At 58.5% G+C, this 26,041-nt stretch overlaps 2 protein-coding genes across 2 annotated transcripts in view; both read right to left on the bottom strand.

Annotated features, from left to right (window-relative positions):
- Positions 1–2,053: 2,053 nt before the first annotated feature.
- On the bottom strand, positions 2,054–24,872 carry LOC130709408 (protein FAM178B-like). Its single transcript, XM_057558478.1, has 5 exons — positions 24,837–24,872; positions 18,613–18,738; positions 4,903–4,980; positions 4,430–4,582; positions 2,054–3,079 (listed from the first exon to the last, which is right to left on the bottom strand). Exons 2-5 carry the CDS (start codon positions 18,706–18,708, stop codon positions 3,047–3,049), a joined length of 360 nt encoding a protein of 119 aa, XP_057414461.1. The 5' UTR covers positions 18,709–18,738; positions 24,837–24,872; the 3' UTR covers positions 2,054–3,046.
- Positions 24,302–26,041, bottom strand: part of LOC103015199 (protein FAM178B) — a 62,414-nt gene continuing 60,674 nt past the window's right edge. The window contains exon 15 of the mRNA XM_057558671.1: positions 24,302–24,340. Within this exon, the coding sequence (XP_057414654.1) occupies positions 24,302–24,340 (39 nt within the window). The remainder of the gene's footprint in view (positions 24,341–26,041) is intronic.

Here is a 26,041-nt window from a genome sequence, read left to right as displayed (position 1 = left end):
CCTTTTCCGTGGGTGGGTGGGCAGGGGATAAAGTTTCCTGCATGACTACTTGCTCATGATTCATACTTTAAAATAAAAGCACAACTGGTCAAAAATGAGGATTCCTGGGTCTTAATTTAAGAAGAAAAAAAGTTACTAATACCGGGAAAAAAAAAAAAGGCTTGTGTATAGGTATATCAAGCCTCCTCAGGGCCTATCATATTCTATGGAAGGTATCCACTTTTCAGGCCTTAGGCCTTGACAGACCCTCTTACTTTCCCCATTCGTTCAACCACTTGTGGCCAAGAAAAGGCAGATGTGCTAAATGTCCCCCGAGTTTCTCTGAGGACCCACTGGCGGCTCAGTCCGGCCCCTAGAGATGGACCCAAGAGTCTTCTCTGGAAAGCAAGGCCCCCCTCACTCCCACACCTTGGTCATGTGCCATGGTGCCCCTCCTGTGAACTCCAGCTCTCCTGAGGGTGCTTTCTGAGGGGGGGTGAGGGCGGGGCTGAGGGGTCACAGTGGGGTTCGTGTAGTCAACACTGCCTGGCCGACTTCCAAGGGAGTCAGGAGCTGCTGTCAACCCACAGGGGGGAAATGAAAAAGCCTGGGTCAGCCACCCTTCAGGGGCCTTTCTGAGGGCCTGGGGACCGAGGGGAGTGGGGACATAGGAAAAGGACTTCCTCTCTCCACTTCCTCCTAAAGGAGAGTTATCAAAGCCGTCCACCTGGGAAGCCTTTCCCTTCCAGCCCCTCCCTACCACCATCGCCAAAGGAAGCAGGAAAACATCCGTCATCACAGCCCCGGATGCTGCTTTTCCAGTGGCTTCCACCAGGATATCCCTCAGCCTTTTCCCAGGGGCTTAGGGATCTGGAAAGACTATGTGGTGAAGTTGCCAGCATCACTGTGGAATTCTTGGCCTAGAGGCTGGCTCTCTAACTGGTCCTGGACTGGTTTTAGATCTGGTCAGCTCCCAGCCAGTTCCAGAGAGGGCCCATTACACGTCCCGGGGGACACCGTACGCCCTTGGGTGACCTCAAAGTGCACACCTCTGCTCAGGTTACAGGGAGGCCTCTGGAGGGCCTGAGCTGTCACCAACACCTCCTCTCTCCTTGGCATCTATTTCTCTCCTGGGGGTGAGTGTGCTCGGGAGCAGGGGCGGAGGGGGGCAGTGCACGAGAACCGGGCCTGGGCAGGAGGGCTCCAGAAGCCTGCACCACTGGACCGCTCGAACCCTTTCTCAGAGCCCAGTAGGGGCAGCTTCGAGAATTGGAAACTCCCCGCTTCAGACTCTTAGGCCTCCCTACTCCTTCTCTGCCCTTGGCGGCGAGAACGAAGAAAGGAAATTTCAAAGGTGATTTCCAGGTTTCCAGAGCAAACTGAAGAAAGGAAATTTCAAAGGTGATTTCCACGTTTCCAGAGCAAACTGGATAGCCGAGGATTAACCGTCAGGATGTGCGGCTTCGGGGGCAGGGGCAGCCCTGAGGGAGGGTGAAGGAGGTGGCTCAGCACGGCCCCGCTCTGTTATCGAAGGATCTCAGGCCTACCTGATGCCGCTGGGGCCTCAGTGGTGCCCTGGCCGAGGGGGCCTGTGACGTGGCCAGGAACAGAAACCAGAACTCTCAGGCAAGCCGCCTGGGCCTCCAAGCTTCCCTGGCAGAGAGCTTCTTCCACCTCTCACCTGGCGAAGGCAGAGAGGCAGGGAGACATGGTACCCGGCCCTCTGCCGTGTGCTCATGCCCTCTGAATTATAGATCTGCCTTGGCTCCCAGCATTCTGGGCACCCAGCGAGAGCCTCCAAAACAGGCCCAGGAAGCGATGGACTACACTTTGGGGCTGCAAATTGAGGCACTTGGCCTGAAGGTCCTTTATTTTGGGGGAGCTTCCTACTTAACCTGCCTTACCCTGACCCCCGTGGTGTGAAAGAACAAAGGAGAGGGGCAAATAAACAGAGAAAGTCACAAGCACCAGCCATGGTGAAGTTCCACTGGCAGATGCTAGGGTTGAGCTGAGGAATGGGCACAGGCCCAGTGGGCAGGGCTCATCCTCTGCTACTTCCTATCTACCTCCTGTGGCCCCTGCAAAACCCCATCCCAACCCAGAAAGGAGGCAGGAGGGGTCAGGGACTAGCAATGGATTCTCAGGGTTGGACGTGTGGACAGAAAGAGAAAGTGATACCCAAAGATCTCCTGGGGGTACCGAAGGCTCACTCACTTCTCAAGGGGAGCAGGTCAAAGACGTCCAGCACCCGTTTAGGGATCAGGGCCCACAAAACTGATCTTGGGTAAGGCAGAGGGAAAACAAAAAGTATTGGGAACTATCTTTCGGCACTGCTCCCCATGCCCAACTCCTAAGTCTGGGAGTTGATTTCAGAGCTCAACAATAAACTGAATTAAGTGTAATTACAGCCCTGAGCTACCATCTCACTCCGTGGATCTTCCCCAGTGGCAGCGGGGCGTGGGGAGTGGTCCCAGACCGGTCCAAACAAACGTTCCCCATCCCTGCTCTCTGGGTGTCTGACAGCTCTCAGGCCACAGCCAGAACTGCCCCTCCCTGAAGGTTTACGAACAGCCCTCAGCTGCAGGGGGTGGGGCGGGGCACATGACTGCCTGGGGTGAGAATTCTGCAAAGTGTAAGCGAGAAGTCAGGAAACTGGACGCTGAGCACGGGCCCTCAGTAAGGGACTGAAGGAACTCTTGTAACCAATGATGCTGAAATGAGACTTTAGCGTGCACAAAGAACCCTCACATTAGGGACACACAGAAAGGGGAAGGAGGGTGGGGAAGATGGTGGCTGGAGGACCCAGGAGGCCCAGGGAAACCAGAGCTTTGGAGACAAAGGTCTTGGGGAGAGGAGACGGTGGGGAAGGGAAGAAGAGCTGAGAGGTGAGCCAGGCAGCGAGAGGCAGGACCCTTGCCTGGAGGGGGCTCAGGGCAGCGGGGGAGGCAGGTGCTTGCTTCAGCTGGCTGGTCCTCCCCTGGCCTCCATTCTTCACGCCTCCAGTTACCTGGGCCATGTTCACTTGCTGCCAGAGCCAGGAGCACTGGGCCACCCCTGCTCCGCTCCATTAGATGTCTTCCCAGGGGCTGAAGTACCGGGTCTGTGGCAAAGAGAAAAGCAGGGTGTGACGGTCTGGGCCCAGGTAGGGCCCACCGATGTGATGCTCCCTGGCGCTCCAGCATCCCTTGAATTTCCACTAAGGCCTCCTCCGTGCCAGGTGCTGAGCCACAAGGCTCCTGGGGCTCCCAGGCCAGGTGAGGACGTGGCAGGTCAACAGGCCACTCAACCACAGCTCTGCCTTGGTTCTCTCTACTCCCCGTTCACAGGCCCAGGGCGGTGTGAGAGGAAGGGGGGACCTGCCCCCGGGCTCGGCCAGGCCACGAACCACTTTTCCTTCTTTTCATGACAAACACACTGCTTCTCACCAGAGACCAGTGTGATCTAGTTCCTTAGGGGTTGAGGGTGAGGTCTGCTCTCCAGCTTTCTCAGAGACTTGTGAAATCTGAGACCCAAGCCACAGCCTGTGGCTGATGTGTCAGCCCCAAGTCAGAGGTTACGGGGGAAGGACAAGCAGAGGGGAGTCAGAGGAAAGGCAAGTTGGGAGCCCAGGAGCATTGGGAGGGGGGTTGGAGAAAGAGTTTTTATGAGACCTAGCTCATCTGCATCCAGGGCTGGGGGCGAGGGGGTGGGAGGGCTGCTTGTTGGAGGAACGGACAGAGGCCAGAAGGGAGGCTGCCAGAGCAGGGGCTGGACTGTGCGTTAAGTGTGCAGGCTTGCGAGTCAGGCTGGTTCTGCGCCCTGGTTCTGATATTTGCACGCCCCGGCCTGCATGATGGGGCAAGCTATTTAACCTCTCAGTGACTCTGGCTAGCTTGTTCATCTGTAAAATGGGATCATAACAATACCTGCCTCATGGAGGTTACGTGGATTCACGTAGAAGAGGGTCTTTATTCAATAAACATTAGCTATGAATATTTATTACCCAGGGAGTCTGAGGGAGTCAGGAACGTGAGGGCTGTTGCTACAAAAACTGGAGGGACCAGGGCAGCCTGGGCGCGTTCCCCCCAGCAGAGTGGGAGGCCAGCCTCAGGCCCACAGGACAACTGGGCAGAGGGTGGACAGCTGGTGCCTCTGCTGCCCCTTCCTGGCACAGCTCACGACAGACTGGCCCTGTGGCCCAGGCTCTTCCCTCTCTGGGTGAAGTTTTTCTTTGCCTTCACCCAGGAGTCGGCTGCTCTGTGCCTCCCTCACCGCACTCCCACACGGGGCCTCTGACTCTCGGTAAGAATGGCGATGGCCCACCGAGGACGCGTCTCCCCGCACTGCCCTCCGCCCCCATCTTCCAGCCAGGACCCGGCAGCTGCAGAGGGGGCGGACACACTGAGGGCTCCGGTCAGCCGCCTGACCACTTCCCTCCCCTCCCAAGCCTGGGGGCTGGTGTGGGCACCACCTGGGGCTGGCAGTGGGCCAGCAGCTCCTGCCAGCGGATGTAGGTCTGGGCAGCCAGGTCCTTGAGTTTGGTCTGGTGCATGTCCTGGGGGCTCTCCCGGATGTGAGTGCTGATGTGGCGGTCCAACTGCGTGCACAGCAGCTGCAGCTCTCCCTGCAGAGGCCGTGGGGGGAGGGGGGGAGGGCGGGGCACAGGCCCGGCAGCCACAGCCGGGGAGGGGAGCACAAAATCGGAGAAAGAGGAGGACGGGTCTGAGTGACTGCTCAGAAGTCAGGCAGGAAAGGGAGGGGAGGCACGGGGTAACTGGGGGCACGGGTCACTATCCCTTGGGAAGGCCTGGTGGGACGCTGGGAGGAGGACGAGGCCGGCTCCCCTAGGCCTGCTTCTTTCTCAGCCTCCCACTCCTTTCAGTTCCTGGCAGCGGGCTGGGCTCCTCCCCCAGCGGCCCCAGCCCAGCCTCTTGGGAGACTCACCCATTGGTCTGGAGTAATGTCCTGGCAGCTGACCACCAGCCCAGCCAGCGTCAGGAGGCTGTGGCACAGGTAGCAGACCTGGGGAGAGACAGGCTTCCCTGACTGCAGCTCCGGACCAGCCCTGGGCTCCCTGTGACAGTGTCTGGGGAGGTGTCTTCAAGGAGGGAGGGCCCCGCTCCCTCAGAGCTCTGCCCCTGGGGAATGACCGTGCTCCCTCCCCTCAGAAAAAGAAGAAATCCCTGCCACCCAGAAATCCACACTGTCACCCAGCCCCGTCCTGGGGCTCCAGAGGAGGAAGCCTGTGGGCGAGAGGGGCCTGTCCACTCTGAGCTCTGCCGGGTGCCTGTGGTCCCCGAGGTCTCTGCTCTGCTCCCTGAGGCACCCACGCCTGTGCGCACTGTGACCGGATGCCACTGTCCACTATATGCGTACACGGGTCCCCCATGGGTGCCCAGCTCAGCCCCGGGGGGACACCCCTGCACAGACAGATGTGCAGCTCAGCTCAGACACTCCCACTGTGCTGACCGGAGGAGGCTGGCGAGGGGAGGGGGACAAAGGGCAGGAGGTCTGGTTGAGCATTTGCCCACCTTACCCACCTACTCATGCCCTCGCTCTTGCCCCCTGGACACCAAGGGGGTGAAAACAGGACGAAGGCCGATTCTATGTGATCAGAGGCTAAGTTTGATCCCGGGGTGCCCTTGGACTCTGTTGGTGCCCATTCATTTATGAGACATTCACCTGCTGTGCAGAGAAAACGAAGTACGGGGAGCACCCACCCCAAAGACAGGTGAGGCTCCTGCTGTGAAGACAGCCTGCTCCTGGCACTCAGTGGGCATACCCCTCCCCCACTCCCCCAAAGTGCCTGCTGCTTTGTCCCCTCCAGACTCCTCCTAAGATAGGAAGGGTGGCAGGAAGCACCCCACCATCATGCCTGTGGCAGATAACCAGCCCTGAGGCTGAGCTGGGAGGGGAGAGGCAGGCTCTAGAGATGGCCGGCAGGGCTCCAGTTTGGTGATAATGGGGTTGAAGCTCAGAGCCAGCCAAGGCTCCCCTGTCCCCCCACTTCCCCTGCCCTTATCATCCTCCCCCTTTAGAGCACCTGGTGGTGCCCCAGAAACGGTCACAGCCTCTTTGCACAGACCCAGCAGCCTCCTTAGGGCAGAAACTAGAAGAACCGTTTTTGAGGGCATCAGACACTCTGGAGTGTAGTCTTCTCCAGCTCAAACACCACGTGCAAAATCCTGAGGCCACAGGCCACCGGCCCCCCTCCTCCAGCGACACCTGCCCTGCCCAGGAGCCAGCCTGTTCTTCAGCACAGCAGCTGAGGCCCGCAGGTGGCTGATCCCACAGGCTGGCTGGGTTGGGCGGCACGGCACCTGGCAGTGGGGAAAAGCAGGGGGCCCACTGGGTGTGCCTCCAGGCGGCACTGCCCCAGGCTGGGGAAGATCCAGCCTCCGTGAGCAGGGTCCACCCGCTGGGTTCCCCTTCCCCAGCCGGGCCTTGCCCTCGGGAGGCCCACTGTTTTCGGAACTCCTGAACTCTGCAGTCATGGCAAACGGCTCTTTCCCGCCATCCCAACCCCCTAAGGCAGGCTCAAGCCTGTGTGCTAGACACTGTACCTTAACTAAGACACAGCCACACACACTCAGACATCAGAGGGGAAAAGATGCTTCAGGAAGGCAATCATTTGGTTACTGACACTGAACACCGAATCTCAGCTTTCCCGTGGACCAGGAGGACAAAGGGTCCTTCTGGCTCTTCTGGGGAGGCGGGGAGCGGTGGTGGTGTGCAGCTGAGAGGGCTTCAGGGAGGAAGTGACTAAACCAGGTCTCAAAGGAGCCATAGGATTTGAGGTGAAGGTGGCCCTGTGCGGGTGGGGCACAGCCAAGATTACACCACCAGACAGATCCCGGGCTGATGGCAAGAAACAGAGGCAGGACTCGCTGGGGGACTGACCGCCGCTGGGGCACGAGCTGGGCTGCAGCGGGGGAAGAGGGGCGCCCTGGGGACTGGCCTGGCAGCAGAGGGACCAGACAGTGGGCAGTGGAGGCCACTCAACGCTGCTCTGGAGCAGGGAGCCTGGGCTGTGGAGGACAGACTGGGGGCACTTGGGGGAAGCAGAGGATAGAACCCGTTGGGATGGAATCCACCAAAGTGAAAACACGGCTCTCAGAAGGATTACACTTCCTCCTTCATCTTTTTTTTTTTTTTGTCTTTAAGATTATTTCTTTACAATGTGTGTACTTTACTCATATAATCAGAATATAATGAAAAAAGTTTTAGTTAATTTTAAACAAGACAATGCCAATGATAAACGACTGAGCCCAGGTGGGTCTGGTGTAGGTGTGGGGCAGGGGAGAGGGACGTGACCTTGGGAAGCACCCTCTTCGAGAGAGGGGCATTGAGCAAGCTGATGGTGAGAGGTGGCAGAAGCCAAAGAAAATATCCAAGGGCGATGGAGCCGTTGGGTGGCGGCCGGGAGGGAGGCCTGTCTGCGGGGTGGGTGTGAAAGCCCGGGAGGGCTGTGGCAGAGGGGAGAGAAGGATCTTTCACCTGTAAACATTCCCCCAACCGAAGGGGGCGCGGAGGCGCTGGGCCGCGGGCTCAGGCGGAGGCCCTGGCCAGGCCCCCAGCCCCCTGATCCCCCCTCCCCTGCAGAATGTGTCTTCCTGGCAGGGAGGCGTGGTGAGGGTGGGCCTGGGATCTGAGGAGCGCCCTGGAGGAAAGCCTGTGCAGTGGGGATTTACTGAGAGAAAAGAACGGCTACGTGTGTACGGGTTTCACAACTTCATTCTTAATGCCGATTCCCATAACTGAATCTGGAGGGAAAATCCCCGGAAAACTATTCTGAATACGGGTTTTTTTGGGGTGGGGGGAGAATAGCAAGAAGGAAGAGGTGGTTCTGAAGAAGAGCCCTGTTAACCACACTGTCCAAAGGGCGGGTGCGGGTCCGGGGAAACCGTGCCCACTACCTGGAAGGAGGGCTGGGAGCATTCTCCCCGCTTTGGGGAAAAGGGCTTCGTTATCAGCAGAGTCGCCCAGACCACTCCTCCCCGCCGTCTCTGCCCTGAGGAGAGGATGAGGAGAGGTGAGAGAGGGTCCTTCGGCTCTCGTCCAGACAAAGGGACAGACCGTGGCGCCGGGGACACGCCAGGGACACGCCAGGCTTCTCCCGCACCTCAACCCTCCTCTCCCAGGCCCTGTTTCTGTGAAGGTCAGAGAAGCAAAACACGAGCAGAAACTGGGGCTCTAGCAGGCTGGGGGAGGCTGAACCTGGGTCTCCTTCCTCTGGAAACTTCCTCCGGTGGGGAGGACAGGGGCTGGCCCAGGAGCCCGGCAGGGGCAGGCGGGAGGCAGGGTAGGACGCTCAGTCAACAGCCAGGTGTGAGAGCTGCGTTTCCTGCTCCAGTTGTGCTGTGACCAGTTCCTGAGCTCAGCAAGCCCGTTCCTGTCCTGCAGGCACCACAGAAACGTGGGGCTCTGTCTTCTCTTTCAAGATACTGGAAAGGGAGGCTGCGCAGAGGCCAGGCATCGGCGGGGCCAGTGCAAGGTGGCCCTTCCTCCTGTCTGAGGCCCCTTCCAAGTCCCTACGGGCGGGCGGGGGTATGTGTGTGTGTAGAGGAGGGTGCCGGGTGGCTTCAGGGTTAATGAGCAGTGCAGGGGCACACCTTGAGTGGGGGCTATATCCATCCAAGCTTGGGCATCTTGTCTGTAGAACGGGTCCTCCCCAGCTCAGGTCACCCAGCACCTCCCGACTGGGGCGTGAGTGGAGGCTGGGAAGCCCCCAAGGGAAATGGGGCCAGGAAACCTCAGTCAACGACTTGGGGAGAGGCAGAGTCTGAGGCACGGGACGTGCCCGAACCCAATGCTGACAGGAAAGGACGGTCCCCTCCCGCTGCTGCCAGCGGGGCCTGCAGCTCCATCTTCCGGGTCTCTGCCTGGAGTCTGGCAGGCAGACTTTTCTGAGAAGTTCTGTGCAGGATGCCTCCCTCCTGGCTCTAGAGCCTGGAGGCGGGGCCCCGTCCTCTCCCTGGGGAAGGATGACAAGGCAGAGAGATAAGGGACAGCCCACTGGGCTTGTCACCCGCGAAGGGGCCAGGGGAGGGGAAGGCCAGTGTCTCCTTTTCTGGTCCAGCTAGTTCTGACCCGGGAACCGCCAGCCAAGTCTTGGTGTGCAGAGCTTTCGTCATGAGACGAAAGGGAAAAAGGGTGGACGGTTCCCAGGAACTTCATCCTTTAGAAAAATTCCCCTCTAGCTAATGCCAAGGGAGCTGGCTGTGGGTTATTTACGCTAAGAAAGGGCAGAGAGGGGGAGGGAGAGGATCTCCCAGGAAGCCACTCGCTCTGGCCAGAACATAATAGTTTCTCCCACCTCAGGTCCGACCAAGAGTGCAGGCTCACCCGAGGCAACCCTTCGAACCCAGCCCTCTCCCTGGAGGCTGCCAGCCCGGTGGGGGGCAGGGTGGGTGCAAGGGAGGCGGGGGATGGCAGATCTTGCTCTTGGCTGCAGGGTCCTGGGGGAGCAGGTCCAGCCAGGCTCTAGGGCAGCTGCCGTGGGGCATGGGGGGTGGGTGGGGAGAGAACTAAGGCTGACCCAGGAACACCTGCTGGGGAGGACACACTGACTCAAAGGACACAGCCTTCCAGCCAGGCTGCGGGGGCCCAGGGGCTCACACTGCAGATGTCGCCGGCTCCCGCACACCAAGCTGGCCCACAAGGCCAACTGCTGGCCGGTTCCTTGCCCGGGATGCCAGGACCCCAGAGCAGCCTCCCTTGGTCTCACCTCTCCAGGCTCACGGGCTCTGGGGTTGTGGGGGGGGTGCTGTCCTGGGGGACCTGCGTTCAGCCACAGCCTGGCTGGGCGGCTCTCAGCCCCGTTTGGAAGGCCTGGAGGTCCAGGAGGAGAATTCTGCCATAGGTCCTGTCATTGCCACGTGTGGGTCTGCTCAGGGGTTCTGTTCCCTCAGAGACACTTCGCTGCAAACACACGCGCTGAAGGTCAGTTCTAGAAGTCTGGGAAAGAGTGAAGCCGTGCTGGTCTGCCTTGGGCCATTTCAAACCCAAGGCTAGAGCTGGACCCTGATGAATTCTTTTCCTTCCTTCCTTCTTTCCTTCCTTCCTTTCTTTCTCCTTTTACCAAATTGAACCCTATAGCACTACTGCACAGTGCCCTGACCCAGCAGGTTCCCACAGAGGTCCTGCTGACCTTCCCTTTCAGTAGATGTGGAAGCTGAGCCTGGAGAGGTCCCCTGACTGCATGACCATCTCCACTAAGTGTTAGGCCTGATGCAAACGTCTATACGGGCTCCCTTAAGCTGAACAAGCTGTGCGTGTGTGTGTGTGTGTGTGTGTGTGTGTGTGTGCGCGCATGCGCACGTATTCCCTAAAGGGGATTTAACGCTGGAGAGAGATCAAGGCCCTTCTGCATTGCACAGCCAGGGCCCAAGGGCCTGCTAGAGGCAGGACAGGGAGAGGCTGAGGCTTCCCCCTGGGGAGGAGAGTCGGGGCAGCAGGCCTGAGCCCCAGGGCATGGTCTAGGTACTCCATCACACACCGGCTGGGCAAATAACCACAAAAATAGTCAGTCATGAGTAATCCTGAGGTGGGGCTACCTGCAGGCCCCGGGCCAAGAGCCTCAGACTGGTGACAGACTGAAGCTCGTCTGGCTAGTGTGTCCACCAGAGCTCAGGATGAGAGGGGATGTGTTCTTCTAGGCGAACCCTGTCTGGACCTGTCCTGGAGTGTGACACCTGCCACCATCTCTAGGACGCTGTTTCTTCCTAAATTCTTCCGCCCCACAAGTTAACTGCATGATTTATTCCCCTTGCCCAGGCTGCTCCTGCTCCAAGGTTACACTCTCTGACCTTGGCTTGGGCAAGCACCAAAGCGGCAAGCAGAGGGCTGTGCCCACAGGAAAGCTGAGTATGGAAGTGACTCTGACCAGGACAGGTCATCCGTCATAAAGTCCTAGAGAGAAGGAAATGACAAGGACACATGACCGACATCACTAGGAAATGACATGGTGACACGGCACCTCTTCCTAGCCCAGGTCCGTGGAAGCACAGGGCACAGAGGCCAGAGAACAGACGTCACAGGCAGGACTTGCCAGACTCACCCCGGGGGCTTGCAAGGCCAGACACTCAGTTCTGTAAATGAAAGTGCCTGTTTAGGCGTGGGGGTGGGTGGGGCCCTAGACATGGAGCAGGATGAGGCCAACAGGCTGACGGGAGACAGGCTGGCAGCATCTGGACAGGACCAGGACTTCCGGCTCAGCTGCTGCGAATGGCCACTGCCTAGAAAGTTTGTCTCAAGGCCCCAGCGGGGCGGAGAGATGGGATGTCTCTGCTGAGGCTGCTAGAGGGCCTCGGGGCCCAGCATGGGTCCCCCTCCACAGGCACCTCAGAAGATGAGCCCCTCACCTGCTCTTCTAGCTGCCCAGAGGAAGGGGGTTCAGAGACCCGAGACCCTGAACTCACTTGAAAGGGACAGAGGTATTCTTTTTTTAAGCTCTATCCTGAACTTGGAGTTGGACCTTGAGCAGCCCTGGCCCCTGCTCTTGGTAGTGAGGGTGGGGAGGGAACTAGGAGGCCGTGGTACAGCGGGGCCAGGTGGGGAAGAGATGCAGCTGAGACAAAAGCAGGAAGGCTGAGGGCTTTTTGTTCCTGTGGCCCTGCTGCAGGGGGTTATCTCAGCGCATCTGCCCCCCTCCTATGTCTGCGGGTGGGAGGAACCGAGGGGCTACAGGCAAACCCCTGCTGGAGTGCTCCCACCCAGCCCACCCTTCCTTTCTGGCTTCCTGCTGGCCATGGGGCGGCGGCGGGGGGGATTTGACAGGTGGGGATTGGCTGGCCCTTCCTGCTCCTCCAGCTGGGACTAGAGACCCTGACCCCAGGGGGATCTGGAACGGAAACCCAGCTCTGCCTGCTGCCCAGAGAGGACGACATTCTCGGTGCCTGTGTTTGAGAATCTACGCCTGGGTGTGCACGTGTACATCAGTACGCGGATTCCAGTGCCGGAGGGAGCCCCTGAAACCAGCCAGGGTGTTGGCAGGGGCTGGAGAGGCCCCATGGAGCGGTGGCTTCCTCAAAAGCCATTTCCTCGAAAGCAATGGCTTCCTCCCTTCTCTTTCTTATCTTTCTCACTCTCTGTATTGTCTCCTGGCGTGTTGGCATGGCCAGCGCCTGGGAAGCACTGCCCTCCTAATACTTCCCGTGGGTGTTAGAGAACAAGGCCTCTGCCCACGGCTGAAGACCAGAGGGATGCCACGGACACTAAGGCTTCCTGGTGCCCAGGATCCTGCCCCCTCCTTTGTCGAGTCCCAGCCTCCCGTCCCCTACACCCAGGCCAAGGTGCCGCACGGTGGGGACTTCAGCCCAGACTCCAGGGAAAGATGTGTGACCTGGGCTGGCCAATCACTTCATGCCTGGCTATGTGATTAGCTTAGAGGTGAGCACATGACCCAAGCCAGGCCAATGAGACTCAACTCTGGGACTCTGTTAGGATCCAGGACAGAAGCTCTTTCTTTCCCCCTGGCTAGGGTTGCAGAGGGAAGGAAATAAGCCCGGGGTGTCTCAGAAGCAGCGGGAAAGCTGCCTGGGAACGCACCAAAGGGCAGAGCCTAGAGATTCAGAGGGCAACACTGAGGTTTCACGACACTGCTCAGCCCTGGTCCAGCTGAGCCTGATGAGCTGTCCCAGGACCTCCTGGGACATGTGTTTGTGTTTCTGTCACTACAGGGTCCCGGCAAAGACAGGGTGAGAAGGGACAGGACAGGCGGCGAGCAGAAGAGCAGCTGAGAGGGCCGTGGTCTGCCTGGCAACTGCTCCTCCAGGCTGAGGACAGCTAGTGAGGGGCCTCACACACCCCTCCTGCTCCCCGCTCAGGTGCGTGATAGTGGGAGCTGAGCCCAAGCTGCTCAGACAGGGCTCTTAGAAGGCACTGCTGAACTCCCTGGTGGTCCAGTGGTTGCGACTCGGCCCTCTTACTGCTGGGGCCCGGGCTCGATCCCTGGTCGGGAAACTAAGATCCCGCAAGCGGGCACTGCTCCTCCGCCCACACTCCCGAGGCTGCTGCGTGGGGCTGGGTGCAGGGAGAGGGGAGAAGCGTCCCTCACCGGACTGCACCTGCTCAGGGCAGGCATTTTAATGGAAGCATGTGGTTGAGATAGGCCCTGGACCCAACCCTCAAAGGCGACTCTGTTCAGGTGTGTGAAGCAATGTGTGGACAAGCCACTGGCTGCGTGAACAGACTGTAATGACCACCGGAATCCAAGGACAGGAGAGACAGGCCAGGCATCGCCAGGAAGGAGGACCAGCAGGAGCAAAGACATGGGCCTGAGAACGGAGGGTTTCTGGGAAAGATACCCATTGCCTGGAATCAAATGGAGTGGTCTGATGCACAGGAGAAAAACTGCATGGATGAAGTAGGGCCAGCTGACAAAGGCCCTGGATGGGGGGGTTTGAATATGATGTGACAGGCACTCAGGTTCGCTTATTCCTACGAAGGAATGGGAGAAAGACGATCACGAGTTGTCCAGAAGGACTTGAAGGATGGAGAGACAGAGGTAGGGGGGTCTTAGGGCAGAAGCAGGTGAGTCACCGGCATGGGGCGAGGATGGTGCCTATGGGAGGGACCCTTGAAGGGTCCTTAGGAGGACTGAGCCTGGGGTGGGGCAGGGCAGAGAGCAGGCCAGAGCTGCCGAGGACTCGAGCTGGCTGGGCTTCAACAACAGCTGCCTGCAGAATCTAAGCCTCTCCTCCCCAGCTCAATAACATCACTTTAAGCCCTGCTCATACACCTGCAAAGAAGCCAGAATTCCTGGGAGTCAGTCAAAGCTGGCCTGGGCCCCCCGCCCCATGTGCCTTCAGATGCTCAGAGGTACCCACTGTGAAGGGGCTCAGCGGCCACTCAGGTGGCTGTGATGTGTATCTGGGGTACGGATCTCCCCTTAGGGTCAGCTTCCCAGAGGTCACCTCCCCAGAGGTCACCTCTTTGAAGTTTATTTCCAAAGATGCCAGCTGTTCCTCATTTTGGAGGAAGTGAGGAGGAACCCAACACAGACTAGCCAGGGGAGGAACTCAGGAGTCCTGAATAGCTATTGGCCATTCTTCAAAACCAGTCTGTTTTCTCCCAGTCCTCCTCATCTTGGCCTGACCAAGGTCCCCAGCCCTGTGGGCGTGGCTCTCCCTAAGGTGCAGGGCAAGGGGCAGGCAGTTCAGGGGAGAAGGCAGAGAGTGGAGGGAGAGAGAGGGGTTCCTGCTCCATCTGTCCTTCTAGGTGACACGAGGGCCAGGAGCCTGTGCCCCAGCCAAGCCTGAGGGAGTCCACGTCCCCCTGCTGGTGTCGAGTGCCAGCGGGAGAGTGCAGGGAGCAGAGGCGGGTGCAGAGAGCCGGAGGGCAGCCCCAAACTCCCCAGCCACACCCAGTCACGTAAGGCAGCTCTTGGCAGGGTCACCCGACACAGGGACAGGCCAGCGCAGGAGTAAAAGCAGTAAAACTTGTTTGTCAACTCTGTTAACACATGGGGACACCATAAAGATATACAGGAGATGCACACAACACACACACACACACACACACACACGCACGCACAAGACACGTGCACACACACATGCGCGGCAGTCCCGTGCCCTCCGCAGAAGATGTGCAGAGACGCCAGGCGTGAGTTCAAAGGAATCTGTGAGGCCGGGCGGGGTTTACCCGGAGCATCAGCCAAGCCCAGAGCACACCCCGCCCCTTCCCTGTTCACACATGCACTTCTCCTGTAAACAAGCCTCACGAGCACAGAGACGGGAGCACAGGCCATGTGCGTGGCGAGGCGTGTGCATGGTGAGGAAGCTGATGGGAGCCCCTTGCAGCTGCCAGGCTCAGTCTGGGTGGGGTGGCTTCCTGCGGCTGGGCCCTGGGGGGACAGGGCCCATCACAGATGCAGGACCCTCAGTGGGTCCCGGGCCGTCTGTCCCGTGAGGACACTGTCGGGCTGTGAGGAGGGTGTGCCCAAGAGGCAGAGGAGGAGACAGAACCGGCTGGTGCCTCAGGGCAGCCCCAGTGCTGGGACGTCCCCCTCCGTGACCTTAAGTTTTCTTTCCACACGATGAGAGATGGTTAACTTCCTCAAAGTTCCCAAATTTAACCAAACTGGGGGAAAAGTTCCACCCTACCATAAAGATCCTGGTTCTACAGACCTTCCAAATCCCTAGGGGAAATACAGAACCAAAAATTCCTTCCCTGTAGCATCCATGTGGCAGAAGGCCAGGGAGAAGTCAGGAAGGGCAGGGAAGGGTGGTCAACAGGAACGTCACACACGGCGGAGGTTTAACAAGACCACAGCGTCAGTCATCTCGATAAAAATGAGTTAAGTCTGGGCAAATATGGTTTAGGCAAGTCAGCTAAAAGAAAACAGAAAGCCCCCAGGACACCCCTGGTTCTGGGCTGTACAGCTGAGCTCGTCGCTTTGAGGAGACAGTGGAAAACAGAGTCCAGTTACACGATGTTTGCACAGAGGCCGAAAGGACAGCCTCACACACACACGGAGGCCTGGGAAGGAGATGGCCTCTTGCAGCATTGGTACCCATGGGCCAGAGGGAAGCACCTGGAGGCCAGCTCTCAGAGTACACGCCTGCATTAAGACAAACTCTCCCACCTCTCTCAAACAGCAGCCCCTCGCAGGGCAGCCCCAGACCCCCAGGCATCACTCTGACCTCAATGCTCCTTCTCCTCTGGGAGAACCCCTCTCAAACCAGGCAAGCACAGGGCTGCCAAAAATCACCCAGGGGCTGAGCAACTTCTTTATCCAAAAGCACTTTAAAATGCTCAAAGTACTCTAATCTTCCCATTCAGAAGCAGGATTCCTATTTTCCACACAAGCTCTGCCCTGATTTGCTAGGACACTTTGTGACTCTGAGCTAGGACAGAACCCGCACCCCCCCCCCCAGCCCCCTCCCACCTCCCATCCCACACCCACCCCCTGCAGTGTTGCAGAAGGAGCAAGTTGCTTCTTTTGTTGAACTTGGTGGTTAGCTTTCTCAGGCAGGAATCTCACTAGCTTAAAATTACAAACAATGGCTGTGATTGGTTCACTCATAAGCAGGTGACACTTCTTAAGTCAAGGGCCTCCAACAGGAGAAGCCCAGGCCATCAACTCTTGTAGCCTTAATGAAACAAGGACATTAAGAGACAAGGGGGCCTATACACAGAAGCTGGTCTGAGGGCATCCAGAGGGAGGGCGCTTTCCAGCAGAGGGGTGGGAGGGCCAGAATGGGGTGGAAGGAGAGAGTTCAGAGCGGGAGAATTACAATTGCATTCATTCATTTGTGCCCTCATTCAACCATCTAGCGCCCAACACAGCACACGATGCTGAGACACAAGCTGTGCCCACAGTCTAGATGGGGAGACAGATAAGTCGATGGACAACTGCAAAGCCATGGGATCAGTGAGGAGAAAGAGTCACACCCTGGGCACGGAGCACCCAGCCTCCGGGGAAGGCAGGACCAGGGGGGGAAGAAGGCTGGGAGCTTCCCGGGGGAAGGAGGAGCCTGGGCCAAGGCCCCAGGCAGAGACAGGAGGGGGGGTGGGGGAGGGAGCGGAGGCTGGCAGAAGTGTTTATCTGCAGAGCTGGAGGAGGGCTGCGACCCAGCAGTCTTGGCAGGAAATCTCCCAGACAGGAGTGAGGGGCCTGGGGGCGGGGCCCAGCAGGGCTGCCCCAAGGGATAGGGTCCAGCAGGCCTGCCCCAAACGCTGGGAAAGGCCTGTCCCCATTTCCTCCAGGCTGGGTCGCCTCAGGCCAACCTCACTCCGGCCTTAATTTCCCCGCTGCACTCCAAGCAGAAAGAAGGCAGAGACTGCGAGCTCTAGGGATAAAAGGCTCGGCCAGCCCAGACCACCACTCCCTGTAAAACAGGGCAGATGACGCCGCTGCTCTTTTTGGCTGGTGAGTAGCCCGATCATCTTTGAAGATGAAACACGCCTGGGCCCTAATGAGGAGTCAGTGGGTTCAGCGGGGAGTGGGGCTGGGCCGCGGGAGTCCAGTCCTCTGCCCCACCCGGCCCCTCCCGGTCTGGACAGTACGAGGCCCAGGGGGATATAGGATGCTCCACGTTGCTGCGCAGACTGCTGCCCGTGTGCCCGCACCAGCCGACCCCCCCACCCCCACCCCGTCCCTTCTCTGCTCTTGGCTACCTCAGACCAGCATCAACCCCAGTGGGCTCGAGCTGCAGCAAAGGCATCTAAAAGCTGCCTGGGCCTCACTTGCCTCTTTTGCTGCCCTGGACCAGCACCCGGCCAAGACACGCCGGCCCCTCGTGTTTCCAGGCCAAATGGGTCATTTCCAATATGCAGCCGACCGGGGTTGACACTTCACAGCCTCCTTTACATGCATGAGAACAGTCCTCAAATATAAAAGGATACCCTCAGCCCGCTTACTCCCCTCTCTCCCCAGGCTGTTGAAGGCACATGTGCTACCAGACTGTGAGGCGAGGTCCAGGGGTGGCCCCAGGGGCCTGGAGGGCAGCTCTTCCTTGGCCAGACCAGACACAAGTGTCCTCTTTTCTCTCTTGCCCCTCCCCTTCTTCTTCTCTCTTTTTCCCTTCCCCCAGCCCAGACCTGGGGCCTGCCCACCTGTGTCCTGCTCAGACAGACCACCCCCAGGGGCTGACCCCACCTCTGTTCCAGAGCCCCCGGAACACCCAGACGTAGCCTCCGTAACGAGCTCCAGTTTCACGGGAAATAGCCGGCAAAGGGGAACAGGGCCCGGGGACAGCTCACGTAAGCTCACTGACATTAGGCACAACTGAGAGATAACCTTTGCTGCGAGTTCCAGAAGAGGAGCATACACCTGGGGGTTATCATATCTTCTTAACAGTTCATTTGTATTCATTAAGTAATTAATTCACTTATCTGATTTGCAGAATGATGCCCAAAGGCTGGCCTTCTGGATGTCAACATCCAACCCCTGGGTGAGCTTTTGGAACTACCGCCTTCCTAAATTAGCAAGATGCCTAACTGCATCCTTCATCCCTGAGTCCCCAGGGATGGGGGAGCTCACTGAGCTCTAACCCCCAACTCCCCAGGGAGCCAGGCTTGGGACTCCCAGGCTGAAGCCCCTACACCGCCACCCCTGCTTGACATTCACCCCAGGGGCCACAGGCCTGACCATTCCAAGCCCCACAACTGGCAGGCTCTGGGGTACCTTGTTGCCCCTGACTCCCGCCAAAGCATAGCTTTCAGGAAAGCTGGGCGACGTCTGGAAAGTCAATTAGGAAGAACTGGGGGAAGGCCAAGGACTCGGCCTCAGTGAGGACCACAGGGAATAGGAACAGGGAGCTAGACCCAGCTCCACTCGCAGCAAACAAGGGGCCTCTTGCATCTGAACATTCCCTGTGCTTCTCCTTTAGGGCACTCCCTTCCCACGCCACTCCCCTCGCCAGCACTTCATCTCCTGCGTCCTCTCTAACGCAGCTGACAAAGCCACGCCAGGCCACAAAGGACACAGCGAAACTCACAGCCTGCACGCCCGTGCCCACTGCGCCTCCGTGAGGGGCACAGGCTCTGTGGAGACGGGCGGGAGTAGCTGGCTGGGCTCTGCTCCGAGGCCCCGGGCTTTCAGGACTGGCAGCCTTAAAGGCCCCCAGGCTGTGCCCTGTGGACAGCCCAGGCTTCCCTGCTACCCTGGGGTGGCGCCTTGGAGGAGGTGGGCAGGGGCTGGGTGCTCACCTTGTAGTCTAGCTGGGCACTGGCCTTTGGCTGCTGCTCCTGGCCGGGCGGCATGGTCTCAGGGCCCAGGTACTGCCCCAGGGTTGATGGTCTCATGAGGCTCAGGAGATGGCTGAGCGAGGACAGCTGGGGAGAGAAGGAGGGCCATAACTCACAAGTGCTTGGGGCACTTTGGGGACGCATGGCCGGGACACCCCGGCTGGCAGGCATGGGTCAGAGCCTAGGCTCTGGAGCCAGACCATTGGCTCCACGACCTGGGGGCACCTTTTCCCTTGGGAGCCGTGTGGCCTCTCGGAGCCTGTCCCCATCTGTGAAATGGAGACAAACACACCCCTTCTTCCCGGGAGAAGAGGCTCTCACGCTCACAGGGCATGCATCCTTTAGAAAAGTGAACGAGGAGGACTCAACCCACATCCCGGGACTGAGCAGACACTCAGGGCTGAGAAGAACCAAGACCAGAAGAGGGTCTCCTCTGCCACCGGACAAGACCTTCCCACCCTGAGCTGCTGCTCAGGCCCGCTGGTCCTCTCTTGTCATTTAACTTGTTACCACGGGCGTTTTCAACACTCCTGAAAGAAGAGAGGTTGAGAACTACCTCCATACCCATCTGTGTGAACGTGAATGATGACTGCACTCAATCACCCCCAGGCCCCCTCCGCCTTTTTTCCTTCCAGAGAATTTCAAAGCAAATCCAAACACCGTATCATTTTACCCACAAAGAGCTTCAGACAGAAAAGGATAAGGAGTTTTTCTCCAACATAATCACATCATTCTCTTGCCCAACAAAATTACCAAGAATTCCTTACACGATCAAACACCTGTGTTCACTTTTCTCTGATTGTCTCAAAAATGTCCTTATGCAGTTGTTTTGTTGGAATGGGATTCCCCGCGAGGTGCACACATTGCCCTTTGGTTAATGTATTATATCACTCAATCTGCTAGCTGCCCTACCCCCCATCTCTGAACAAATGGGGGCACGTGGCCTGCCTAAGCCCAGGTGTCTGCATCCAGCCACTCCTTCCCACCCAGCCCCTGCACCTGGTTTGGGCAGCCTCGGCTGAGCCCCAGCAAGGACCACCAGCTGCCCCAGAGCTAACTCACGGCCGGGGGTCAGTCTCTGAGCCCTGGGCCCCTCTGAGGCCACCTGTAACCCTGGGGAGGGAGGATGCAGAAGGAAAGAGCTGGGCCAGGGGAGTTCACAGAGGCACCAAGTCTTTAGATGTAGCAGGTGGAGGCTGGCCCAAAGGGAGAGGGCTAAGCCTCTGGGCCAGCTCCCTGCCCGAGCCCAGCCCTGCCTGGCACACCTGGCTTCTTCCCCCTGACTCGCCCGCAGACACCTGCTCAGCACCTCCGCCAGCCACAGGCTTAGAAAGCCCACAAGAGCAGCTGGGCTGAGTGAGGGCTAGGAGTCAGGCCCGGGGCCTCGGCTCCTGGAAGGGGGCCAGGGCTTCTTGGCCTAGCGTCTGATCGCAGAGAGGGAGGGCAGGAGGCAGGGAGAGAGAGGGGGGAAGGTTCTGGGCGAAGAGAGGCACCATCTGGAGCTTCACCAAAACCAGAGCTGTACTGCCTCGCTCAGGCCTTCCAAGTCTGGTGATAGTTTCCAAAACAGCCCCGCCTGCTCCGGGCTCACAGCTGTGCAAGCACAGGAGCGGGCTCTGCAGCCCACGCCCCCAGAAGCAGCCCTTCGGCAGGCAGCCCCGCCCCAGCTGGGACCCTCCCTGCCAGGAGCCCTGGGCGGGCCGGGCTGGGCCGGGGAGCACACAGCAGCGGCTGGCTGCTCCCACGGTTTTCCTCTCACTCCGTGAAAACAGCTTCGCTCTGCTCAGCACAGCAAGCTGCTGCCTTCTGATTGCTTTTTCTCTTTTGTTCCCAGCTCTGGCAGCCGCAGTCATCCCCTCCCCGGGAGACACACCCTTCTCCGCGGTCAGGACTTATTTGGGCTGCGTGGGTCCCAGCAGGGCCAGGCTCTGACCAGCATGCCTCCCCACTTTACCCCCACTGCTGGGAGCCGTCTCTGCAAACACTCAGCCTGTTAGGACAGACATCCCCAGGCAAGAAGCAAATGATCACCCAAAAAGGCAGGCCTCCGCTGGCCTTGTCGGTTTGTCCGGCAAGAGGCGGCAGACAGTTCCAGCGAGGCAACTGTCCACACAGCGGTCCCTCCTGTGCTCAGACCCCGGCAGCTGCTTCTATTGGCCCAGCGGAGAAGGCCAGCATCTTAAATGTCTGCGAGGCCCCGGGTGGCCCCTGTTGTTCCCTGGAGCCTGTGCCCTGCCTGGGCCTTCTGACCGGACACTGCACAGCTGCCCCCTCCGCCTTCCAGCCTTCCTCCGGGCCCACCTTCCCCGTGAGCACCCCCCGCCCCGCCTGCCCACCCATCTACCCAGCAGCAAGCACCTGCTCTTGCTAATCCCCTTCCCTGCACGACTTTTGTTTCCCAAGCACTTATCACCTTCTGACATGCTATGTAATCTTCTTGTTTGTTATGTTTATTATTATCTGTCCCCTGCCCCTCACTAGAACGTAAGCTCCATGAGGGCAGTTTTGGTCACTGCAGTGTCCCCAGAGCCTTGCACAGCACGTGGCACGTGGCACAGTTGCACCCCCTTATCCGAAGTTTCACTTTCCACGGTTTCAGATACCCGTGGTCGACCGAGATCCGAAAAGATGAAGTGGAAAATTCCAGAAATAAACAGTTCGTAAGTTTTCAATCGCGCGCACCCTTCTGAGTAGCGTGATGAAATCTCGCGCAGTCCTGCTCCGTTCCTCCCTGGCTGTGAATGTCCCTGTGCCCAGCGGATCCTACCCCGTTAGTCACCTGGTGGTCGTCTCAGTTACCAGATTGACTGGCGCAGTATTGCAGTGCTTGTGTTCTTGTGCTCAAGTGACCCTTATTTTACTTAATAAAGGTCCCAACGCACAAGGGCAGTGATGCTGGCGATTCAGACGTGACAGAGAGAAGGCTTAAAGCGCGTCCTGTAAGTGACAAGGCGAAAGTTCCTGACTTTAGAAGGAAGGGAGAAAAATCATATGCTGAGGTTGCTAAGATCTACAGTAAGAACAAATCTCCTATCCGTGAAATTGTGAAGAAGGAAAAAGAAACCCATGCTGGTTTTGCTACTGCATCTCAAAATGTAAAAGTTACGGTCACAGTGCGTGATAAGGGCTTAGTTATGATGAAAAAGGCATCAAATTTATACAATAAGATATTCTGATGGGGAGAGACCACACTCACATAGCTTTTATTGCAGTATATTGTTATAATTGTTCTATTTCATTATTAGTTATTGTTATTAATTTTTTACTGTGCCTAATTTATAAATTAAACTTTATCATTGGTAGGTAGGTATAGGAAAAAAACATAGCATATATAGGTTTCAGTACTATCCACCATTTCAGGCACCCACTAGATATCTTGGACTGTATCCCCCGCGGATAGCAGGGACTACTGTATATGCTTAATAAGCATTTGTTAAATGAACAAATGAATGAATGGCAGGTCAGGTCTGCAGCTGGCCTTTCCATAGTAGATGCAAGACTTTGCCTCTCTTGATTCTGGCCATTCGAAGCCCGTGTTTTCTAAACTCCAAACTGGAAGGCATGGCTTGACAAAGCAGGCTTACTGTGTTGTAAGAGGTGGCCTGGGATAAGAAACGAACTCCCGATTTCTCGCCAAACCTGTTACACCTGTGTCTCGCCTGTCTCGGTAAAGGGCTTCTCCATCCTGCCAGCTGCATAGGTCTTGGAGGCCTCCTCGCCTCCTTTCTCTCCCATTCCACATCCCGTTGGCTGTACTTGGGAAATACACCTAGAATCTCACCACTGCTCGCCACCTGCGTGCACCGCCATCTCCCCAGGCCAGACCACCATCAGCTGTTGCCAGGATTACTGCAATTGCTTCCTTCCACCCGCAACAGTCTAGTCTCAACACAGCAGCCAGTGTAATTCTAAAAAATTTTATGAATCAGATTATGTCCCTCCTCTTATCAAAACCTTCCAGTGGCTCTCCACTTTGGCATGAAAGTCAAGCCCCCACCTGAGTCCCCACTTACCTCTCTGACCTCAGCTCCTCCTACTCCACCCTCAGCCCTCTGCTTCAGCCACACCGGCCTCTCCTTTTGCCTCCAACCTAAGAGGCCTTTGCCTGCCCTAGTGCCTTTGCACTGGCTGTTCCCTCTGCCCGGAATGCTTTTTCCCAAGAAACCTGCGTGACTCCTTTAGGTCGGTGCTCAAATGTCCCCTTCTCTGTTCACCCCTATAAAACAGCATCCCCCCAACACTCCCCCTCCTCTTTATCTGGCATTATTTTTCTCCATAGCACTTATCACCATCTGGAATGCCAAAGATTTACTTCTCTCTTGGTGCCTGTGTCTGTCTCCCGCTGAGTTTCATGAGGGAAGGAGACTGAATGCTGTTCAGGGCTGTATCTTCAGTGCCCTGAGCCGTGTCTGGAGCACACTGGTGCCTGGGGCCAAAACCCTGCTGTTTCTGGGATATTCCCATGATTCGCAGGAACAACAGGAAGGAAGCAGTTTGACCCTGAGACTCTCCTGGAAGATGCAAGCCGTGGGGTTGTTGCATCCCGACCACCTACAGAAGCCCTGTCCCTCAAATTCAGTTCTTCAGCACCTGCTCCTGCTCCTGGGGCCTCAGGCTGCAGCCCGAGATGGAGAACCAAGCAATCCAGGCATCGGGGACTCCTCCTGCCCAGCGGTGCCCTGAGAACCCCCTGCCTGGACACTCACCCCAGATCCTCTCCTTCTACGAGCCAATTCTCAACCACTGAAGTCCCCTTCACGGTGAATCAATTGCTAAGGTTTATCAAGCACTTATGCATGGATGAAGGAAGGGTCGGCCCTTGTCCTCCTATCTGCCAGCCAGGACCAAAGCTCAAGGGACCAGCCGGGCACCTCAGCTGAAGCAGCACGTGTGGTCCAGGCTGTCACCACAACAGGATCCAAGGAAGGGGCTGGAGAAGCAGAGACGGCACACTGCAGGGGCCCCAAGCACGGACTCTGCAGTCAGGGCACCTGGGTTTGAATCCTGGCTCCACGGCTTTCCCACTGCGTGACCCTGAGAAGTCTCCTAGCCGTGCCTGCCTCCGTTTCCCCATCTGTACCACACCGGGGCTCAGCCATGCTCTGCAGCACCTTAGAGCCACCACTTCGGTTGGGATGTAATGGGTGGAAAGGAAGAAGTGCCCCAGGCACAAAGCCACGTGCAGAGGGTGGCTGGGCTGGCCCGCGAGGAGGGCCCAGGCAGCCCTGGCAGCCACGTGGTCGAGGAGGAGTGGGGAAAGCGGGGCGTGGGGGCTTGACGTGGGCGGCTGCAGGGCCAAGGTGGCCCTCTGAAGGCGTGTCTCCTAAGGAGCCGCCTGGCAGGCCTGACTGGAAAGGGGAGCGCCTGCGGCCCAGAGACCTGGCAGGAGGCTGTGCAGCAGCCGCGGGCTTGCAGTGGGGACGGGGAAGCACATCAGGAGGACAGCGGGCAGGCCCGAGCCGCCCATCTGCCCCTCGAGCCACCGCGGGTCTGGCGCAGCTTTGCCTGGGCCGCTCGGCCCGCCTGCCGCCCCGCTCCTTCCTGCGGCACGAGCACTGACGCACCCTTCGAGACCTGGCTCAGGACGGCTCTGGAAGCCGTTTCGCTGCCCCCGGGCAGAGTTAGTCACCGGGCCCTCGGCCTGCCTCGCTCACACCCTCTCCTCCGAGGTCGTCTCCTGGTGCAGAGCCTGGCACACAGGAGGCGCTCGGCTGGGGTCTCACGAACGCACGGCGGGCACGCAGGCAGGTGGGTGACAGGTGTGGTGGGACAGCCCTGGAGCTGGGACCCACAGGGGCAGGGCTGGACTCGCCCCAGACAGGCTGGGAGCTCCCAGGCCAGCTCTCCCTGGGGGAGGCATCCCCCCGGCCCTCCTCCCCCACCAGCCCCGCTCACTCGCCTCCCCTCCAGGTCCCCACCAGGCCAGACCACCCAGCTCTTCCCCCGCGCCACTCCCCTCGCCATTCTCTGGCCCTCATCATGCTCCCTGCACTCTCCCCTGCGTAGGCTCTGGCTAATAAAACACAAATCAAAACAAAACCCCAAGCCTTGAACTGACCCTCATGCTCGAGCCAGCCTGTGTTTTCCTGATCGCTGCCAAGTGCTGCCGGACGGACGGTGGCTACTCCCACCCACCACGTGCAGCCAGTCCTGCCTTTCCTGATCTCAACGCTCTGGCCTCTCACCTCCGCTCTGCTGACACGTGTTTGGTTCTCCAAGGAGCTCGGTGGCCGCACTCGGGTCAACGCCAAAGCCTCTCTACCAGGCTGCCCCACCCCCCGCCGGAGCCTCCTGGGATCACTCTGTCTTGTCCTCGCTGCTGCATCTCTGCCTGCCCCGCCCCCGTTTGGCTCCTCTGTTCTCTTTCTCGCAGAGATGTTCTGTCATCAGGCTCTCACCTTTGTGAAGTGACCCCTGAGCAGGCCACCCTCCCCTGCAAAGTGACCCCTGAGCAGGCCACCCTCCCCTCCTGCCCTCCCAAGGTCTCTGCCTGGGGAACCTTCCTTTGCACACCCGGGAACTCAGCCTCGGGTTCCTTCAGCCCACACGTGTGTGCTGAGGTCGTGTGTGTGTCAGGTACTGTGCTAGGAGCTGACGGGCAGTGGTGAGCAGGAACCGTTTGGTCCCTGTACTCAAGGAGCTGCGGATGCTGTGTGTGTGTGTGTGTGTGTACACAGACCCTGAACGAAGAAAAAATATCAGGAGGTGAGCACCACAAATACTTTCAAAGAGTGTGATGGTGCCAGGGCACTTTTCGGATTGGGTGGTCAGCCAACGCCTCCTGGAGAAGGTGACACTTCAGCTGGAACTGGCGTGAGAGGACGCTCACGCCGTCCTAAGTCTTGGGGAAAGCATGGAAGGCAGAGGGGGCACCGGGGCAAAGCCAGGCCGGGCCTGCTTGGATGAGCCAACCCAAGCGGTCACCTTTCTGAGCTCCCGCCCTGCGATCGTGGCCTCTTAGACTCAGCCATATATGGTCCACCCGCCCCAGGAGGGTCCAGAACATTCTCTCAGCACTCTGGCCGCGGGCTTGCCTGGTGCACCTCCAGTGACTAGAGACGCAGCCTTTCGCCGGGACTGCCTTAGCCTGTCTCGTGCTGCAAGACGGCTCAGCTGTACCCGGCAGCTCTTCTGGGGTTCCAGGGAGGCCCTTGGGGCGGGGGGAGGCCGGTGAGAGCATTCTCAACCTCTCTGCCACCCACCCTTGGGCTGGCTGTGACCCATGCTGCCCCCAGGGCCCCTGAGCTACTGCTCTCTGAGCTGCAAGGAGGTTGCAGTCGGAGCTTTTTGGAGAGCAGAGGGCGGAGGAAAGAAGGCACTTCCTCCCCTGCTGCCCCAAGAATGCCTGACATGGGGCAGAAGGGTCACTGGGAGTGAGCAGGGTTAATTT

The sequence above is a fragment of the Balaenoptera acutorostrata genome, chromosome 12 (genome assembly GCF_949987535.1).
Source record: "Balaenoptera acutorostrata chromosome 12, mBalAcu1.1, whole genome shotgun sequence".
Lineage (NCBI taxonomy): Eukaryota > Metazoa > Chordata > Mammalia > Artiodactyla > Balaenopteridae > Balaenoptera > Balaenoptera acutorostrata.
Note: the sequence above shows the minus strand (reverse complement) of the source record. Positions and strands in the feature narration are given on the sequence as shown.

Bases quoted from the DNA above. Each gene is read 5' to 3' on its own strand.
- LOC130709408 (XM_057558478.1), bottom strand. From the start codon at position 18,708: ATGAGACCATCAACCCTGGGGCAGTACCTGGGCCCTGAGACCATGCCG. The intron at 4,583-4,902 runs GTGAGTCTCCCA...CGGCCTCTGCAG, and splicing joins ACATTACTCCAGACCAATGG to GGAGAGCTGCAGCTGCTGTG. The intron at 3,080-4,429 runs GTGGTGCCCACA...TCTTTGCCACAG, and splicing joins TGGCCCACTGCCAGCCCCAG to ACCCGGTACTTCAGCCCCTG.